The 23,168-nt window shown below is 35.1% G+C and overlaps 1 protein-coding gene across 3 annotated transcripts in view; it reads right to left on the reverse strand.

Moving 5' to 3' along the window:
- LOC143251878 (uncharacterized) overlaps window positions 1–22,810 on the reverse strand; it is an 80,321-nt gene extending 57,511 nt beyond the window's left edge. Inside the window, exon 1 of one of the 3 annotated variants that reach the window (XM_076503199.1) lies at window positions 22,576–22,810. In XM_076503199.1, coding sequence (XP_076359314.1) covers window positions 22,576–22,593 — 18 coding nt within the window. In that variant the 5' untranslated portion in view covers window positions 22,594–22,810. Of the gene's footprint in view, window positions 1–4,464; window positions 4,574–20,102; window positions 20,762–22,575 lie in introns of those variants that run through there. The other 2 variants (XM_076503196.1, XM_076503198.1) reach the window with 2 other exon arrangements.
- Window positions 22,811–23,168: the final 358 nt, after the last annotated feature.

Raw genomic sequence — 23,168 nt, forward strand, 5'->3', positions numbered from 1 at the left:
CCTTATGAACACAGAAAGATGTTAGATGGTTATCTGTTTACCTTATGAACACAGATCACAACAGAAAGATGTTTATCTGGATTAAAAAACTAGGGTTATACCTTATGAACACAGAAAGATGTTAGGATTACCTATATCTGCAAAAACGGCTCGTTTGGGTTGAGAAAATATTTTACGTAGAAGAGCGAACGACGTTTCGACCTTCTTCGGTCAACGTCAGGTTCACAAAGAAAGAAAGAGGTAACTGACCGGACGCTGACCACATGTTTGTAACTGAGTGTCGGAATGTAGAGGGCGGTGTTAGATGTTTGAATATATAATTTTATATTATTTATTTTATTATATTTAATATGGGTATAAAGGCGTTCCTTTATATTGGTTTATTTTGGGTTTAAGTTATCTGTTTACTTTATGAACACAGATAGATGTTAGGGTTATCTGTTTACCTTACGAACACAGATAGAGGTTAGGGTTATCTGTTTACCTTATGAACACAGAAAGATGTTAGTGTTATCTGTTTACCTTATGAACACAGATAGATGTTAGTGTTATCTGTTTACCTTATGAACACAGATAGATGTTAGTGTTATCTGTTTACCTTATGAACACAGATAGATGTTAGGGTTATCTGTTTACCTTATGAACACAGATAGATGTCAGGGTTATCTGTTTACCTTATGAACACAGATAGATGTTAGGGTTATCTGTTTACCTTATGAATACAGATATATGTTAGGGTTCTCTGTTTACCTTATGAATACAGATAGATGTTAGGGTTATCTGTTTACCTTATGAACACAGATAGATGTTAGGGTTATCTGTTTACCTTATGAACACAGATAGATGTTAGGGTTATCTGTTTACCTTATGAACACAGATAGATGTTAGGGTTATCTGTTTACCTTATGAATACAGATAGATGTTAGGGTTATCTGTTTACCTTATGAATACAGATAGATGTTAGGGTTATCTGTTTACCTAATGAACACAGATAGATGTTAGGGTTATCTGTTTACCTTATGAACACAGATAGATGTTAGGGTTATCTGTTTACCTTATGAACACAGATAGATGTTAGGGTTATCTGTTTACCTTATGAACACAGATAGATGTTAGGGTTATCTGTTTACCTTATGAACACAGATAGATGTTAGGGTTATCTGTTTACCTTATGAACAGAGATAGATGTTAGGGTTATCTGTTTACCTTATGAACACAGATAGATGTTAGGGTTATCTGTTTACCTTATGAATACAGATAGATGTTAGGGTTATCTGTTTACCTTATGAACACAGATAGATGTTAGGGTTATCTGTTTACCTTATGAACACAGATAGATGTTAGGGTTATCTGTTTACCTTATGAACACAGATAGATGTTAGGGTTATCTGTTTACCTTATGAACACAGATAGATGTTAGGGTTATCTGTTTACCTTATGAACACAGAAAGATGTTAGGGTTATCTGTTTACCTTATGAACACAGATAGATGTTAGGGTTATCTGTTTACCTTATGAACACAGATAGATGTTAGGGTTATCTGTTTACCTTATGAACACAGATAGATGTTAGGGTTATCTGTTTACCTTATGAACACAGATAGATGTTAGGGTTATCTGTTTACCTTATGAACACAGATAAATGTTAGGGTTATCTGTTTACCTTATGAACACAGATAGATGTTAGGGTTATCTGTTTACCTTATGAACACAGATAGATGTCAGGGTTATCTGTTTACCTTATGAACACAGATAGATGTTAGGGTTATCTGTTTACCTTATGAATACAGATAGATGTTAGGGTTATCTGTTTACCTTATGAACACAGATAGATGTTAGGGTTATCTGTTTACCTTATGAACACAGATAGATGTTAGGGTTATCTGTTTACCTTATGAACACAGATAGATGTTAGGGTTATCTGTTTATCTTGTGAACACAAATAGATGTTAGGGTTATCTGTTTACCTTATGAACACAGATAGCTGTTAGGGTTATCTGTTTACCTTATGAACACAGATAGATGTTAGGGTTATCTGTTTACCTTATGAACACAGATAGATGTTAGGGTTATCTGTTTACCTTATGAACACAGATAGATGTTAGGGTTATCTGTTTACCTTATGAACACAGGTAGATGTTAGGGTTATCTATTTACCTTATGAACACAGAGAGATGTTAGGGTTGTCCGTTTACCTTATGAACACAGATAGATGTTAGGGTTATCTGTTTACCTTATGAACAGAGATAGATGTTAGGGTTATGTGTTTACCTTATGAATACAGATAGATGTTAGGGTTATCTGTTTATCTAATGAACACAGATAGATGTTAGGGTTATCTGTTTACCTTATGAACACAGATAGATGTTAGGGTAATCTGTTTACATTATGAACACAGATAGATGTTAGGGTTATCTGTTTACTTTATGAACACAGATAGATGTTAGGGTTATCTGTTTACCTTGTGAACACAGATAGATGTTAGGGTTATCCGTTTACCTTATGAACACAGGTAGATGTTAGGGTTATCTGTTTACCTTATGAACACAGAGAGATGTTAGGGTTATCCGTTTACCTTATGAACACAGATAGATGTTAGGGTTATCTGTTTACCTTATGAACAGAGATAGATGTTAGGGTTATTTGTTTACCTTATGAATACAGATAGATGTTAGGGTTATCTGTTTATCTAATGAACACAGATAGATGTTAGGGTTATCTGTTTACCTTATGAACACAGATAGATGTTAGGGTAATCTGTTTACATTATGAACACAGATAGATGTTAGGGTTATCTGTTTACTTTATGAACACAGATAGATGTTAGGGTTATCTGTTTACTTTATGAACACAGATAGATGTCAGGGTTATCTGTTTACCTTATGAACACAGAAAGATGTTAGTGTTATCTGTTTACCTTATGAACACAGAAAGATGTTAGTGTTATCTGTTTACCTTATGAACACAGATAGATGTTAGGGTTATCTGTTTACCTTATGAACACAGATAGATGTTAGTGTTATCTGTTTACCTTATGAACACAGATAGGTGTTAGGGTTATCTGTTTACCTTATGAACATAGATAGATGTTTAAGTTATCCGTAAGAGCATGACTATCACTTAAATAGAAAAAACAGTACTTGTTACATTCATTGTGATATCTTACCCTAGCCATGTAGTGAAATGTTACCGTAGTCATGTAGTGAAATGTTACCCTAGCCATGTAGTGAAATGTTACCCTAGCCATGTTGTGATATGTTACCCTAGCCATGTAGTGATATGTTACCCTAGCCATGTAGTGATATGTTACCCTAGCGATGTAGTGATATGTTACCCTAGCCATGTAGTGATATGTTACCCTAGCCATGTTGTGATATGTTACCCTAGGCATGTTGTGATATGTTACCCTAGCCATGTAGTGAAATGTTACCCTAGCCATGTAGTGATATGTTACCCTAGCCATGTAGTGATATGTTACCCTAGCCATGTTGTGATATGTTACCCTAGCCATGTAGTGAAATGTTACCCTAGCCATGTTGTGATATGTTACCCTAGCCATGTAGTGAAATGTTACCCTAGCCACGTAGTGATATGTTACCCTAGCCATGTTGTGAAATGTTACCCTAGCCATGTAGTGAAATGTTACCCTAGCCATGTGGTGAAATGTTACCCTAGCCATGTTGTGAAATGTTACCCTAGCCATGTAGTGATATGTTACCCTAGCCACGTTGTGAAATGTTACCCTAGCGATGTAGTGAAATGTTATCCTAGCCATGTAGTGAAATGTTACCATAGCCACGTTGTGAAATGTTACCCTAGCGATGTAGTGATGTTACCCTAGCCACGTTGTGAAATGTTACCCTAGTCATGTAGTGAAATGTTACCCTAGCGATGTGGTGAAATGTTACCCTAGCCATGTAGTGAAATGTTACCGCAGTCATGTAGTGAAATGTTACCCTAGCCATGTAGTGATATGTTACCCTAACCATGTTGTGATTTGTTACCCTAGCCATGTAGTGAAATGTTACCCTAGCCACGTTGTGAAATGTTACCCTAGCCATGTAGTGAAATGTTACCCTAGTGATGTATTGAAATGTTAGCCTAGCGATGTAGTGAAATGTTACCCTAGCCGTGTAGTGAAATGTTACCCTAGCCATATAGTGAAATGTTACCCAAGCGATGTAGTGAAATGTTACCGTAGTAACATTTTGAGTGATTTAGGCAAATAAATATCAGTTACTGTTTCTTGTCACGAAAGGTCACGTGTGTATGCAACATAAAGTACAAGGAAACTGTTTATTAATTCACTTTGTTATCCTTAAACTAACCCTATACTTTACTTTAATTAACATAAAATTGTATTTTTCTCTCTTGCTGAAATATCAGTTTCTGTAGTTGTGGTGGTTTTGTAAAATAGAGGAAAATTACATTGAAACGTATTAAACCAAAGATAAGCCAGAAATACCTGTTTGCAATGATGACTCTGGAAACACGACATTCAATTTAAAATTTTAACTCTTTTTAAACAATGGTGTTGATAAAATTACACAGAAGTTAACGTGTTTACAGGCGATTGGTTCACAGAAAGAAATTACCTTATTATCAACACCTGTGGAAGTTTGTGGTTTTTGACAAACTGCCAAGAACGGTTGGACTTTCTCAGTTTCTTACCACGTGGTTTTAGTTCTTAAAACAAATTACAAAAACACTTAAAGGGTCTGGAGAAGGGTTTGTAGAACAGTTAGCACTTTATATATGTATTTACTTACTCAAATAGTAGAAATTTTCTAAGAATGATAGCTGTGACAACTGATAACAAACTGAATATTTGTATATCTGTTGGCGTCCCCCAATGGTACAACGGCATGCCTACGCAATAATATGGATTTTATGGGCAGAACATGATAATAAACTTTTATCAAAATATCTAATTTTGCCAAATCTTGCTTTATTCGAGCTACCTCCACTTTTTGGCTCATAACACTAAAAATCAGGTATCGATACCAGCAGAGACAGGTCATTGTGCATCTCTGTGTTAAACAAGAAACAAACAATTTTAAACTAATTCATCAAATGCGTGCTAAAAGTGTCAAAGTTGGTTGATTTTGTTCAGTTGTTTACAACATGCACTGATTTTTATAAATAAAGAAATGGTTCTAGAGACAGTATTGCTTCAATATAAAATGTTGGTTAATTTACTGAGTTACAAGTGTCATCTGGACATTACAGTAAAAATAAAACTGTTTTTGATACTGGGACCTTACAGGTGAAGTTGTGAAGTGACCAATCACAGGTGGTGTTGTAACATGACCAATGACTGGTGAAGTTGTATCGTAACCAATAACTCATGAAATTGTAAACAGGACCGATAAGTGGTGAAGGTGTAATGTGACCAATTACTGGTGAACTTGCAATAGAACCAATGACTGGTGAAGTTGTAATAAAACCAATGACTGGTGAAGTTGTAACGTGACCAACAACATGTGAAATTGTAATTTGACAAATTAACGATAGCACTTTAGAGGAACACCAGTTCTCGTCAACGCTAACAAATAAACGATTTGAATCCAGTTTCAGAGAACAACAATAAAAACAAATAAACAAAGAACAAAAACACGTTTTTGAACATTACAAATCAAATAAACACAACATAACCATAGAAAACACCCAGATACTAAGTAGGGAAACAAATACAAACAAACACAAAATCAAATAAGCCCAACTTATACAACAACTATAACCAAAGATCGAACATGAACTAATAACAACTTTACACTTTTAATTAATAATATAACATGTTTCGTCCCCAACAATCTCTATCTGTTTACACTCTCGTCCCCAGGATATGTCAAAACCTTGTGCTTGTAGTTTGTTTGTTTAGTATCCATACCAGCCATTTTTGTTATACACTTTTAAGTCGATTTCTCATCATGAATTATGAAAATGTTGTAGCGTTAGTTCTGATGAGAGAATGCGTTAAGGTATTAAATCAGCATTTCTTTCACAGATACAGCACCATCTAACGGTCATTTACGTTTAGCATATCAAAACTGATAAAGTTTATCAACAACATATGGGATTTCAGTTGTCATTTATATTTAATGTATCTTAGTTTTAAAATAGGCATAGTTTTATGAAATTTGTAGCGCCATCTTTTGGAAGATATTTCGTTAGGCGGTGGCACAAAGAACTTTTAATTTAATGATGGTGCGGTAATTTATCTAGGTACATGACACAAGTTTTAATTAAACCTATAGCGTGAGTGATTAAGTTAAAGAGTCTAGAGGGTCAATGAATGAAAAACAGCAGAAAAAACTTATAAACTCCGCGTTAAGAAAAAAAAAGACTTTATCTATCGCTGTCCTAAGGAAAAAACCATTACAAACATTCGCTATTTTTGTTCCTCCTATCTCTGAGAACGGCGAGAAGATCGTTCCCTGTTTCCTTGAGTATACGACGGTGAAATATTTGGGAAAATGAGTTTCTTAAAAGTGATCCTAAAAACAACACTTTAATTCTGAAAGTTTCCTTCATGGGATGTGAAGTGTAGGTTTTGAATAAAGACGGAAAACAATGTATATTCCTTCACACAAAATTCGGTAGCCCTAACTGCTTTCCTTATTAAATATTGCTAAGCAGATACTTTTCTGATATTACACATATATAAGGACTGCTTGTTTTCAAGCAAAACATACACAGTGGACTATCCGCGATGTGCCAACCGCGTTTACGAAAATCAGGATGATAGTTATAAGCCTGTTAACTTAACGCTGATACACCGGAAATACAATTACAGATATTGCTTGAACACTTTCGACGACGGAAGGATGACCGACAAATTCATTTAGAAGTAAAATTTGTGGTAATTCAGATTTATTATACTATATATAGGGAATTAAATGGTATTCAGTTTTGTGGGATGCTGTGAACATTTGAACTTTTACACAGCGTCAATCTATGTAGTTAAGCCTAACTCGTGACTCAGGAAACATTGTAACATCTACACAGAAACCTACATAGCTAAGCCTAACTAGTGAGTCACTGACTAGGCCATGTTGAGTGCTAAAACAGTAGTAGTTCACGATATTTGGAACGTGAATAAACTAATTATAAGCTTTCAAAAAGATACTGGATCACCTTTTAAGAAGTAGGATCAAATCCACACGAAGTTGAACCTTAGCTTAGCTAACTATCACGAAATTCGTACCAGATATGTTAAATTTATATGAAACATATTGTACACTCTTGCAAAATCAACATATTTCGCGGGAACATGTCCTCCAATGTAAACAGCCACCTACAAACTTTGTTTATACAACTAAAATGAGTAAATACACAGATAATAAATTACTTTCAGTTTTTGGTCTCTCATCCTTGAAATGAAAAAATAAAATCTCATAAATCATACATGCCTAATTTCTATCGAGGGTTAAACACTGTTTAGGATTGACACCAATATATTTTCAATCTGCTGTGGTAAATGGTATAGGATGTTGCTGTTAGTTTCATAGGAATATCATATGTTAAAATTTTGGAAACATTTTGGTTTAAAGAATCCTCTTTCGTAGTTCTAGCCTTTATTTTACGGATTGGCTTGGAAGGTGGTTATGGACAACATTCAAGGCTCTAGTTGTCTTTCAATGTTGTGTCCTTTAGCCTAAATCGTTTGACAATCCATCTACAGTCTATACAAATTACGGGCCACTGTGCACATTGTTCACATGACGAGAGACTAATCCTCTATACAATGAAACTTGAGAAATGTGTGGCTTAATATTTATATCATCGTAAGTAAAAACACTGTCTACGGCAGCTAGGTGCCCTGGGTTTACAAATAAAGCCAATAATTTGTCTATCCTGTACACATTATGACTGGTTAAGGTTCTGTACGATAAATTATATCATCTTTCATTGCTGTCAGACTTAGTTTTCAAATGGTGAATGTTGTTCTTTCCAGTGCTCAAAATTTCTTTTCAGGGAGAAATAATTAAATTTAGCTTTTTTATTTATGAAAAACGAAAACTGAGGAAATCAATAGCAGCATTACTCATTGTACAATCAGAAAGAATATATACTGTAGTTCGAATCAAGTGAAACTTTACAGATGTTATGAAGGTGTCACACTGAAGCGTAAGTGTGAATACACATGTACAGAACACTGGAAAACAAAATACTATTAGTATGTATGAAACACAGATACTGTATATTGTTCTAAGAGTGTAAATGTTAGAGATGGTGTAATAGTGTGGGTAACAACTTTGTAGTAGTAGTACATGAGATTCAGTGCGTATCTGAACGTTGATAGTTGTTTTATCTATTTTACAGTCTTTAAATGTACTCGTATTCTTTGGAATTACTTTCAAAGATAAAAATGGTTTCCTTGAACAACATACACTTGGACGTACTCGTATTCTTTGGAATTACTTTCAAAGATAAAAATGGTTTCCTTGAACAGCATACACTTGGATGTACTCGTATTCTTTGGAATTAGTTTTAAAGATAAAAGTGGTTTCTCTGAACAGCATACACTTGGACGTACTCGGATTCTTTGGAATAAGTTTCTAAGATAAAAGTGGTTTCCTTGAACAGCATACACTTGGATGTACTCGGATTCTTTGGAATTAGTTTCATAGATAAAAGTGGTTTCCTTGAACAGCGTACACTTCACATCTCAGAAGTACTGAACGTAATTGTGATAAACTTGAGTACCATTCGCCAGGACAATTTATCCGCTGGAATATGTGAATGTGTTGAAGAATTTCAAGAAAAATAAGCTACAATCGAATAAGTCACACTTCATTATCATCTGGTGCCTTTGTCACGTTACAAGTTATATTCCACTATCCTACGGTGTCACATGGCCGGCATGGCCGAGTGAGTTAAATCGTTCGACTCGCAATCTTTGGGTCGCGGGTTCTAATCCCTTTCGCACCAAACACACTCGCTCTTTCAGTCGTGGTGGCGTTATAATGTGACGGCCAATCCCACTATTCGTTGGTACAAGGGTAGCCCATGAGTTGGCGGTGGGTGGTGATGACTAGCTGCTTTCCCTCTAGTCTTACACTGCTAAATGAGTAGCTTTGTGCGAAATTCAAAAACAAACAAACCTACAGTGCCCTTTTCACGTTCCAATCCACATTCCAGTATCCTATGGTGCCTTTGTCACGTTAATTCCTAGTTACATTATCTCAATGACAGGTTATCCAATTTAACATTAGATGATACAAGATACTGTACAACTTGTCATTATAAAACGAGGCTAAATGACAAAGGGTAATTACTGAGTTATTACTGTATCCTTTGAATGGATCGGTGTGAATACATCTCAGCTAGCCACACGAATAGTATTAGTCGACATCGAACTTGTCATGGTATGGGTTCTACAATGTTTGATAATTCTGATCTGTTTAACAGATAATGATTTTAGTTAGAGACTTCTTGTGGAGTGTGAACCATCGATGTGTATGTTAAAGTTAAAAATTATATAAATAAAGGTTTGTTGATTCGTGATTAACTGCTTCTATTTAATAAAATACTTCACGTATTTCAACGTAGTTCTCAGAAGTGAATTACAAGCACAAGAGATCGAGATGTATACAGTATATGTGTTAACTGTGTACCGATAAGCGTTGTATATATGTATATGTGTTAACTGTGTACCAGTAAGCGTTGTAAGTATGTATGTGTTAACTGTGTAGCTATAAACGTTGTATATCTGTATATGTGTTAACTGTGTACCGATAAACGTTGTATGTATGTATATTTGTTAACTGTGTACCGATAAACGTTGTATGTATGCATATTTGTTAACTGTGTACCGATAAACGTTGTATGTATGTATATTTGTTAACTCTGTACCGATAAACGTTGTATGTATGTACATGTGTAAACTGTGTACCGATAAGCGTTGTATATATGTATATGTTTTAACTGTGTACCGATAAGCGTTGTATATATGTATATGTTTTAACTGTGTACCAATAAATGTTGTATATATGTATATGTGTTAACGTTGTATATCTGTATGTGTTAATTGTGTACCGATAAACGTTGTATGTATGTATATTTGTTAACTGTGTACCGATAAACGTTGTATGTATGCATATTTGTTAACTGTGTACCGATAAACGTTGTATGTATGTATATTTGTTAACTCTGTACCGATAAACGTTGTATGTATGTACATGTGTAAACTGTGTACCGATAAGCGTTGTATATATGTATATGTTTTAACTGTGTACCGATAAGCGTTGTATATATGTATATGTTTTAACTGTGTACCAATAAACGTTGTATATATGTATATGTGTTAACGTTGTATATCTGTATGTGTTAATTGTGTAGCTATAGACGTTGTATATGTGTATATGTGTTAACTGTGTACCGGTAAACCTTGTACATATGTATGTGCTTTGATTATGTTCTAATAAACGTTGCGCTTTATCAGGTGTTAGTTATTAGTTTCTACAGAAGTTCATGGTCCAGAGAATTAACATAAAGATTCAGATAATGCTTCAAAGTACAGAAAAAAACATAAATATTAGAAATACTGAGGCTTTTCATTTTTGATTTTTTAATTTGTACTTCTAACCGCACACAGACAGTCTGATGAGTCACAGTAGCGTGGTGCACGTGCGGTCATTGCGTGCCACTTCCAGCGTCGACCAAGCGTGTTTCAGAGATAAAACGAAAGCCCGGGGAACCTGTAGATTAGACTTTTAAATAAAGGCAATCCTTTAAAGGTGTGAGAAGAAGGAAATAACCACCTTCAGGTGGAGTACGTGTGTGCCGGCAGGTGTCTCTCCAGGTATTTCTTCGTCTACGTGAAATATCACAACTTCATTCAGACGTTTGGTGGACATTTAAAAATCTCTTCTGAAAGAAAATGTTACAGGTGAGATATAAAGACACCACCAGCTATCCAGACAGGATTTCAAATATTCATTTTTCCACTCCAACAGCTACGAGATAGGTCATAAGTGCCTAAACCTAAAATGGACCCATCAACAAGTTTGTTTGTTTTTGAATTTCGCACAAAGCTACTCGAGGGCTATCTGTGCTAGCCGTCCCTAATTTAGCAGTGTAAGGCTAGAGGGAAGGCAGCTAGTCATCACCACCCACCGCCAACTCTTGGGCTACTCTTTTACCAACGAATAGTGGGATTGACTGTAACATTATAACGCTCCCACGGCTGAAAGGGCGAGCATGTTTGGCGCGACAGGGATGCGAACCCGCGACCCTCAAATTATGAGTCGCATGCCTTAGCCCACCTAGCCATGCCGGGCCACACCAACAACTAAATAACGTATTGACATTTTCATCCTTCCAAATTAGCCAATGGTGACAAAGCTACTATTAAGTTATTGGCACCATTCCTCGTCTTTTGTGTGAAATATTAATAATTTCAACTGAAGGCTGAGAGAAAGTCACTTATATAAAATGATTTTAAGAAATGAGTAGTTTAAACGCAAACAGTTGCGTTAAGTATCGAACCTTGGACAACATGAGTATGTGCTCAAATCTCTTAAGTCAGATCTAAAAGTGATACTAACCCTTAAAGTTTATTATATATAGGTTAGGAATACGGAGGGTCCATTTGATAACCAGTACCAGTCTTATGTGGTCTGGTAGTTAGGGCGTCGGTCCAGGATCGAAACCCGGTGCTAACCATGCTCGTCACTTTCGGTTGTGAGGGCATTAAATTGCGACGAGAAATCCAACTATTCGTTGCGTAACCCAGCGATTGATGGTGAGAGGTATTGACAAGCTGCCTTCAAAGTTAGAAACGGTTAAAGCAGGGAACCTGTGAGGTGCTTTGTGCGAAACTAAACAGACACCATGTACCAGACCTTCTGAACAGAGGGTTCTCTGACGTTAAATATAGACTGAAATGTTGTGTGACACTAATTATAGATCTGAAATGTTGTTCTGTGACACTAAATATAGATCTGAAATGTTGTGTGACACTAAATATAGATCTGAAATGTTGTTCTGTGACACTAAATATAGACTGAAATGTTGTTCTGTGACACTAAATATAGACTGAAATGTTGTTCTGTGACACTAAATATAGACTGAAATGTTGTTCTGTGACACTAAATATAGACTGAAATGTTGTTCTGTGACACTAAATATAGACTGAAATGTTCTGTGACACTAAATATAGACTGAAATGTTGTTGTGACACTAAATATAGATCTGAAATGTTGTTCTGTGACACTAAATATAGATCTGAAATGTTGTTGTGACACTAAATATAGACTGAAATGTTGTTGTGACACTAAATATAGATCTGAAATGTTGTTCTGTGACACTAAATATAGATCTGAAATGTTGTTCTGTGACACTAAATATAGACTGAAATGTTGTTGTGACACTAAATATAGACTGAAATGTTGTTGTGACACTAAATATAGATCTGAAATGTTGTTCTGTGACACTAAATATAGACTGAAATGTTGTTGTGACACTAAATATAGATCTGAAATGTTGTTCTGTGACACTAAATATAGATCTGAAATGTTGTTCTGTGACACTAAATATAGACTGAAATGTTGTTCTGTGACACTAAATATAGACTGAAATGTTGTTGTGACACTAAATATAGATCTGAAATGTTGTTGTGACACTAAATATAGACTGAAATGTTGTTCTGTGACACTAAATATAGACTGAAATGTTCTGTGACACTAAATATAGACTGAAATGTTGTTCTGTGACACTAAATATAGACTGAAATGTTGTTCTGTGACACTAAATATAGACTGAAATGTTGTTCTGTGACACTAAATATAGACTGAAATGTTGTTGTGACACTAAATATAGACTGAAATGTTGTTCTGTGACACTAAATATAGACTGAAATGTTCTGTGACACTAAATATAGACTGAAATGTTGTTCTGTGACACTAAATATAGACTGAAATGTTGTTGTGACACTAAATATAGATCTGAAATGTTGTTCTGTGACACTAAATATAGACTGAAATGTTGTTCTGTGACACTAAATATAGACTGAAATGTTGTTGTGACACTAAATATAGATCTGAAATGTTGTTCTGTGACACTAAATATAGACTGAAATGTTGTTCTGTGACACTAAATATAGACTGAAATGTTGTTCTGTGACACTAAATATAGACTGAAATGTTGTGTGACACTAAATATAGACTGAAATGTTGTTCTGTGACACTAAATATAGACTGAAATGTTCTGTGACACTAAATATAGACTGAAATGTTGTTCTGTGACACTAAATATAGACTGAAATGTTGTTGTGACACTAAATATAGATCTGAAATGTTGTTCTGTGACACTAAATATAGACTGAAATGTTGTTCTGTGACACTAAATATAGACTGAAATGTTGTTCTGTGACACTAAATATAGACTGAAATGTTGTTGTGACACTAAATATAGACTGAAATGTTGTTGTGACACTAAATATAGACTGAAATGTTGTTGTGACACTAAATATAGACTGAAATGTTGTTCTGTGACACTAAATATAGACTGAAATGTTCTGTGACACTAAATATAGACTGAAATGTTGTTCTGTGACACTAAATATAGACTGAAATGTTGTTCTGTGACACTAAATATAGACTGAAATGTTGTTGTGACACTAAATATAGACTGAAATGTTGTTCTGTGACACTAAATAGACTGAAATGTTCTGTGACACTAAATATAGATCTGAAATGTTGTTCTGTGACACTAAATATAGACTGAAATGTTGTTCTGTGACACTAAATATAGACTGAAATGTTGTTGTGACACTAAATATAGACTGAAATGTTGTTCTGTGACACTAAATATAGACTGAAATGTTGTTGTGACACTAAATATAGATCTGAAATGTTGTTCTGTGACACTAAATATAGACTGAAATGTTCTGTGACACTAAATATAGACTGAAATATTGTTCTGTGACACTAAATATAGACTGAAATGTTGTTCTGTGACACTAAATATAGACTGAAATGTTGTTCTGTGACACTAAATATAGACTGAAATGTTGTGTGACACTAAATATAGACTGAAATGTTGTTCTGTGACACTAAATATAGACTGAAATGTTGTTCTGTGACACTAAATATAGACTGAAATGTTGTTCTGTGACACTAAATATAGACTGAAATGTTGTTCTGTGACACTAAATATAGACTGAAATGTTGTTCTGTGACACTAAATATAGACTGAAATGTTGTTCTGTGACACTAAATATAGACTGAAATGTTCTGTGACACTAAATATAGACTGAAATGTTGTTCTGTGACACTAAATATAGACGGAAATGTTGTTGTGACACTAAATATAGATCTGAAATGTTGTTCTGTGACACTAAATATAGACTGAAATGTTGTGTGACACTAAATATAGACTGAAATGTTGTTCTGTGACACTAAATATAGACTGAAATGTTGTTCTGTGACACTAAATATAGACTGAAATGTTGTTCTGTGACACTAAATATAGACTGAAATGTTGTGTGACAATAAATATAGACTGAAATATTGTTCTGTGACACTAAATATAGACTGAAATGTTGTTCTGTGACACTAAATATAGACTGAAATGTTGTTCTGTGACACTAAATATAGACTGAAATGTTGTGTGACACTAAATATAGACTGAAATGTTGTTCTGTGACACTAAATATAGACTGAAATGTTGTGTGACACTAAATATAGACTGAAATGTTGTTCTGTGACACTAAATATAGACTGAAATGTTGTTCTGTGACACTAAATATAGACTGAAATGTTGTGTGACACTAAATATAGACTGAAATGTTGTTCTGTGACACTAAATATAGACTGAAATGTTGTGTGACACTAAATATAGACTGAAATGTTGTTCTGTGACACTAAATATAGACTGAAATGTTGTTCTGTGACACTAAATATAGACTGAAATGTTGTTCTGTGACACTAAATATAGACTGAAATGTTGTTCTGTGACACTAAATATAGACTGAAATGTTGTTCTGTGACACTAAATATAGACTGAAATGTTGTTCTGTGACACTAAATATAGACTGAAATGTTGTTCTGTGACACTAAATATAGATCTGAAATATTGTTCTGTGACACTAAATATAGACTGAAATGTTGTTCTGTGACACTAAATATAGACTGAAATATTGTTCTGTGACACTAAATATAGACTGAAATGTTGTTCTGTGACACTAAATATAGACTGAAATGTTGTGTGACACTAAATATAGACTGAAATGTTGTTCTGTGACACTAAATATAGACTGAAATGTTGTTCTGTGACACTAAATATAGACTGAAATGTTGTTCTGTGACACTAAATATAGACTGAAATGTTGTGTGACAATAAATATAGACTGAAATATTGTTCTGTGACACTAAATATAGACTGAAATGTTGTTCTGTGACACTAAATATAGACTGAAATGTTGATCTGTGACACTAAATATAGACTGAAATGTTGTGTGACACTAAATATAGACTGAAATGTTGTTCTGTGACACTAAATATAGACTGAAATGTTGTGTGACACTAAATATAGACTGAAATGTTGTTCTGTGACACTAAATATAGACTGAAATGTTGTTCTGTGACACTAAATATAGACTGAAATGTTGTTCTGTGACACTAAATATAGACTGAAATGTTGTGTGACACTAAATATAGACTGAAATGTTGTTCTGTGACACTAAATATAGACTGAAATGTTGTGTGACACTAAATATAGACTGAAATGTTGTTCTGTGACACTAAATATAGACTGAAATGTTGTTCTGTGACACTAAATATAGACTGAAATGTTGTGTGACACTAAATATAGACTGAAATGTTGTTCTGTGACACTAAATATAGACTGAAATGTTGTGTGACACTAAATATAGACTGAAATGTTGTTCTGTGACACTAAATATAGACTGAAATGTTGTTCTGTGACACTAAATATAGATCTGAAATATTGTTCTGTGACACTAAATATAGACTGAAATGTTGTTCTGTGACACTAAATATAGACTGAAATATTGTTCTGTGACACTAAATATAGACTGAAATGTTGTTCTGTGACACTAAATATAGACTGAAATGTTGTGTGACACTAAATATAGACTGAAATGTTGTTCTGTGACACTAAATATAGACTGAAATGTTGTTCTGTGACACTAAATATAGACTGAAATGTTGTTCTGTGACACTAAATATAGACTGAAATGTTGTGTGACAATAAATATAGACTGAAATATTGTTCTGTGACACTAAATATAGACTGAAATGTTGTTCTGTGACACTAAATATAGACTGAAATGTTGATCTGTGACACTAAATATAGACTGAAATGTTGTGTGACACTAAATATAGACTGAAATGTTGTTCTGTGACACTAAATATAGACTGAAATGTTGTGTGACACTAAATATAGACTGAAATGTTGTTCTGTGACACTAAATATAGACTGAAATGTTGTTCTGTGACACTAAATATAGACTGAAATGTTGTTCTGTGACACTAAATATAGACTGAAATGTTGTGTGACACTAAATATTGACTGAAATGTTGTTCTGTGACACTAAATATAGACTGAAATGTTGTGTGACACTAAATATAGACTGAAATGTTGTTCTGTGACACTAAATATAGACTGAAATGTTGTTCTGTGACACTAAATATAGACTGAAATGTTGTGTGACACTAAATATAGACTGAAATGTTGTTCTGTGACACTAAATATAGACTGAAATGTTGTGTGACACTAAATATAGACTGAAATGTTGTTCTGTGACACTAAATATAGACTGAAATGTTGTTCTGTGACACTAAATATAGACTGAAATATTGTTCTGTGACACTAAATATAGACTGAAATGTTGTTCTGTGACACTAAATATAGACTGAAATGTTGTTCTGTGACACTAAATATAGACTGAAATGTTGTTCTGTGACACTAAATATAGACTGAAATATTGTTCTGTGACACTAAATATAGACTGAAATGTTGTTCTGTGACACTAAATATAGACTGAAATGTTGTGTGACACTAAATATAGACTGAAATGTTGTTCTGTGACACTAAATATAGATCTGAAAAGGTGTATGATATAAAAGTTCGACTAGAAATGCTCTGTGACACAAAAGATAGATCTGAAATATTAGTTATATCCACTTGTGATTTGAAATGAGAAAAGAGAAATTTAAAAAAAAATGTGAAAAACAAATGTCTCTGCGGTGTTTTGTCACAAATATTTGGCTTCTCAGATAATACGTTTCGCTAACTTTCGGGTTTAGCTGGTTTTCTATGCTCTACTAACTGTAAGCCTAATCAAAAGAGAGTAATATTTTATAAGCGTGACATCGATTGTTTAATTCAATATTTAAAAATTTTAACTCAAGCACGTGCACATACGTGCTGAACGGAAATTAAAGTACAAAACATTTCACAATAGAAAACTAAACCCTGAGGTAACCAGTATAAATATTCAATGTATAACCTTTATAACATATGCTATTAAGACATACAATACTTAATTTCAAGTAAACAAAAGTATTGGATCAATGTTGACGCGTAGGACGGCATTTATGGATTGGAAGATAACAACTTTCAGTTTGAGAAGTAGTTCAAGAAATAATTATAACGTTACTGCTTTTAGATCCGAAATATCTAATATAAATTGAAGATAATTAATATCAAAGATAACAGAGTCACTAATTCGACGGTCTTCCACGTGCTATAGATTAGTTTTCTACACTCAAATTAGGGCTAGGATGTTTTGCAATATTTCTCAAAAGTGTACTCTGTACTTCATACACCAAGAGGAAGAAAAATATTAACGTCTGAATTCAGAACTCGTGACATGGCGTCAAGGTGACGTTACGACGACATTTGTAAACCAATTTAGGCTTAATTGAAAAATTATTTCATAGAAAAAAAACAACAAAAATGAGTAAACAAAGTGTATGTAATAACTTGTAACATGTTTCAGTTGTTATTATACTGTACTTATTATGTATTATTTTTTTATTCGCGATATTTAATTAAGCCTTTTTTGGTAAACCAGCAAGCATCGGTTGATTTATTATCGCGTCCTCACTAAAACGTAGCTCTAAAGAGTTATTTTCGTCGTACAGACTTATTAGATTTTAACGATAACAATTGTGACGTTTATCGTTTAAGTCAATTTACAAAAACTTACATCTATACTGGGTCCAGTTTAGAATCGTGATGGAATTCAGGCCAAAATAACTTTTATTGGCTTTTTTATGGTCTGTGTTATTTTCTTTTGTAAAAATGTAAAAAGCGGGAAATTGTAACTGCGTATAAAAGGAATATGCATCTTTTAATTAATTTGTAAGGTAAGTTAATTCTTAGTATAAAAAAATCGTCATAATTTTATGTTTTACTGACTTTCCCGCTAAAATTGGGAGTTCGATTCTCCACGATGGACATTTTAAAAGTTAAAGTCGAGTTTCTTTGAAACACGCACATGGCCACAGTCCTCATTTTGTTGAGGAATTCAATGCCAGTTTGTCCTTATATTAGTCAACTATCCCTATATTTACAAACAAATATATGTTGTTGTCAACGTGTAAGTGGTTTATAAGTTGTTACGTAAGTCGCTAGGTGAATCGAACATAATTGCCTTGACGTGTGATACAGCTGTAGACGGAAAGAGCAAGTTTATTGCTCTCCTGGTATAACAATTGCAAGTCTACAGGCTTAACTAAAGTAGGGGTTCGATCCCTGCGTGTATAGAGATGCTGATAGTTCATTGTGTAGCTTTACACTTAGGCAACCAACAAGAACATCAAGAAGGAAACCAAATACATTTCGAGAAGATAGAGTTGTAACCTTGTTTGTTTTGTTTTTTGGAATTTCGAACAAAGCTACTCGAGGGCTATCTGTGCTAGCCGTCCCTAATTTCGTAGTGTAAGACTAGAGGGAAGGCAGCTAGTCATCACCACCCACCGCCAACTCTTGGGCTACTCTTTTACCAACGAATAGTGGGATTGATCGTCACATTATAACGCCCCCACGGCTGGGAGGGCGAGCATGTTTGGCGCGAACCCGCGACCCTCAGATTACGAAGTGCACGCCTTAACGCGCTAGGCCATGCCGGGCCCTGAGTTGTAACCTAACAATACTTGTATTATCTATTACGTATCACTAAACTCACGCGACACAGGCATTGCATGTTACGGCAGGCTGTATTCAGTCCGGCATGGCCAGGTGGTTAAGGCACTCGACTCGTAATCCGAGGGGCGCGGGTTCGCATCCTCATCACACCAAATATTCTCGCCCTTTCAGCCGTGGGGACGTAATATGTGACGGTCATTCTCACTATTCGTTAGTAAAAGAGTAGCCCAAGAGTTGGCGGTGGGTGGTGATGACTAGCTGCTTTCTCTCTATTCTTTCACTGCTAAAGTAAGAACGACTAGCGCAGATAGCCGTTGAGTAGCTTTGCGCGAAATTCAAAACAAAACCATTCAGGATTCTTAAGCAGCTGTCCTGCCCTCTATTGATTTGAAGTGGTACTATACTTAAAAACCAGTTACTCGATGTTATTGTCACGAGGTAATTTCTACTATTACAAGTTACGTAAATAAGCTTTAAAACTTAATAAATCGGATATGAATAAATTGGGGTCATTAGTAAGGTTGACTTTAGATAAAACAATTCTACTTAAAAAATACAACCATCTGACGCCTCGCCCTTGCTTCCTCAGGTACATATAACTCTCAAGGCTTCTATGTTAACTTTCATATCACGGTAAATTTCTCACACGCACACGTGACGAGTATTTTTGGACTTTTTATAAAATATTCATTGTTGTCACAGGGTGTTTCCAAACATTCTCTTGGTTTTATATATATGTAGTACAACGAACATATGGCCAATAGCCGAACTAGGTTAAACTTTCTTTTGGATGATGGGGTGTAATGACTCGTAGGAATTCGTAAAGGTCACTATGCGTGTAAAACGGCCTCTCTCTTAATACAACTGTTGGTCTTGTTCTAACGGTTAACAAGTACAAGATTATTTTAACGAGAACTAATTGTACAGGTGTCGTGTAGAAACACTTCTTTCCCTGGATACAGTTACTAAAGCGTGACTTACCTTCCTATGTGGAGTTGTCGAACCTGAATGAGATGACAGGTTTAATAGTCTCTGTAGACGTTGTCTGCTGCTAACAGCAACGGCAAGCTGAGAATTATATGAACACAGGTATAGCCACGTGCTCAGAGCGAGACATGTGGACAGTGAAAACATGTCTGATACGAAATCCAAAGGCGGTCCAGCCGCTTATATGCTGTCTCACCTTTTGTACTAACAGTATATTGAGCCAAGTCGTCTGTGTTGAATATATATCAAAACCAACTTGGTCGCTCCAACTTCAGAACCTCTAAGCCTAATTTTTCTTCTATTTTCCTTGTGAGAAATTCCGTTGTTTATCAGTAAACCCTACTATCACACTCAAACTGATTTAGGTTAGAAATACACTCAAACAAAGCACGTTGCGTAACCATCCTAATTAGATAAACATTCGTTTTCCAAAACACATTACAGATATTTATCATCCTTTTCTTCAGTATCTGATTCACAAACTTGACATCATCTCATGATGCAACTTTTCCCTACATGCTTTCACTGAAACATCAACAGAAAGAGCCGGAACACAGTACCGCGCTCACCGTGGTGAGACTGCGTGTTTAACACCGCCTGCACGTTACGCACTCGCGACTTCTAATACAAGCCACGCACGTTCACAACTACAATAGCCTGCGCGTGATTCTGTTACTTTAAACTGACAATTCAAGGCAAACCTAATCGAGACCGGTAACTGATCAACTGATCATAAACTAACATTCTACACTAGGTTAATCATGTAATCATGAATTTAAACCGTTTTATCTATAATCACAAATGTTATCGTTCGTCATCAATTTCGTTTGGAACAGAAAATAAAAATCAGGTACTGTCTCGTGATGACGAGAAACCCATTTGAAGTAAAAATGTAGCTCCACACAGCGGGTATTCACAGTTTTATTAAAATAAGGAAGAAAAACAACGTTTAGACCTTCTTTATATGTAAATATGAGTTTTAATACCCGTCTTAAGACACAGGTACTGTCCCACTTTTCTTACATCTTGAGATACAGGTACTGTCCCACTTTTCTTACATCTTGAGATACAGGTACTGTCCCACTTTTCTTACGTCTTAAGGCACAGGTACTGTCCCACTTTTCTTATATCTTCAGATACAGGTACTGTCCCACTTTTCTTACGTCTTAAGGCACAGGTACTGTCCCACTTTTCTTATATCTTCAGATACAGGTACTGACACACTTTTCTTACGTTTCTTTTCTTATTTCTACTGTTATTTTTTTATGATGACGTAAAACAAAACTACGAAGTAAAATTATTTCAGTGGAAATTTTGATTTTAATTTGCTTTCGTTTTTCAACACAAAGATATTATCCAACATTATCCATCACTATCCATCATTATCCAACATCATACAACATTATCCATCATTATCCAATATTACCCATCATTAATCAACATTATTATCCATCATTATTCAACATTACTATCCAACATTATCCAACACATAGAACCGTTTAGTTGTTTTGATAGAGGCTTTAATTGTTGAATTTCACGCAAAGCTATATAGGGGTTATTCACGTGGGCTGTTCCTAATTTTGGGTCGGGTTAAGGTGTTCGACTCGTAATCCGAGGGTCGCGGGTTCGAATCCCGGTCGCACCAAACATTCTCGCCCTTTCAGCCGTGGGGGCGTTATAGGTGACGGTCAATCCCACTATTCGTTGGTAAAAGAATAGCCCAAGAGTTGGCGGTGGGTGATGATGACTAGCTGCCTTCCCTCTAGTTTTACACTACTAAATTAGGGACGGCTAGCACACATAGCCCTCGAGTAGCTTTGCGCGAAATTCGAAACAAACAAACAAACAATCTAATTTTGAAGTAATAGATTTAAGGGAAGGCGGCTTGTGAACACCATCCACCGCCAACTCTTGAACTACTGTTTTACCAATGACTAAAGGGATTGACCGTCCACTATAACGCCCTCAAAGCTGAAAAAGCGAGCGAGTTCGGTGACGGGGTTCGAACTCATGGCCATGAAGCACATCAGGCCAAATAAAGGAAAATTGATGTCCGTTCTTAAATAAGTAAAATATCCACAAATCAACGTGACCTTGTACGAAACGATTTATATATACCACTCTAGACCAGGTGTGACCTAGTGGATATTATGACGGACTGTGAAACTGAATGCCACGGTTTGTATCATATTACCGCAAAAACACGATCCGCACATTGGAATTGTTGATGCGTTATAAGTGTGACGGTCAAATCCCAATGACCAATAAAGAGTAGTGAAAAGCTGGTGATTGACACTGTTGTGGGCCTTTTTTCTGATCTGTTAGCTCAAATTTACGGTAATATAGTTTTGCGCGATTTTCGGAAGCAAACATATTTTCTGTACATTTTGAAGATAAATCGTTGAAATACAAATCTGTTCTTTCTGATCATGCGCGTGCTTTCAATTTACAAAATATAAAATCATACCTTGATTTGTTTTATCATGCCAGTTACACCACATGGTAAGGTCAGAGGCTAACTTCGGCCTTCTGAACACAAAGAAGGATCCAATCACCTATACCTTCTACCGCTTTGTCAAACGTTGTGTCAGAAAAATAATCGAATGCCATTCTTGTACGTCATTCTCAGTGTATAGAGCAGAACATCGAGGCCCGAACTTTGGATCTTTCATAGCTCAGCATACTAACCATTAGGAAACTAGTGGCCACATTGTAATGTAAGTCGTTATAAACACCTAAGTTTGAAAAGCAGAAAGAATGGTCCATAAGCTACATAGACGAGATAAAAGAAGGAAACATATACGATACCCACAATATGCCTCCAATATTTAAACTCTAACACTTTTGCATAAATGTTTCATGTTAATATTGTATATGTCTGTACTTTCTTACAGTAAAGTATCGTTGGGCTATCTTGTATGTCCACGGAAGGGAATCGAATCCCTGATTTTAGTGTTTCAGGTCTTTAAACTTATCGCTGTTCCACTGAAGGACCGTAGGTTAATACAAAGAGTACACTTAATGTCTAATCAACCGAATCAAACACACGTAGGTTGTTGA

The sequence above is a fragment of the Tachypleus tridentatus genome, chromosome 6 (genome assembly GCF_004210375.1).
Source record: "Tachypleus tridentatus isolate NWPU-2018 chromosome 6, ASM421037v1, whole genome shotgun sequence".
Classification (NCBI taxonomy): Eukaryota; Metazoa; Arthropoda; class Merostomata; order Xiphosura; family Limulidae; genus Tachypleus; species Tachypleus tridentatus.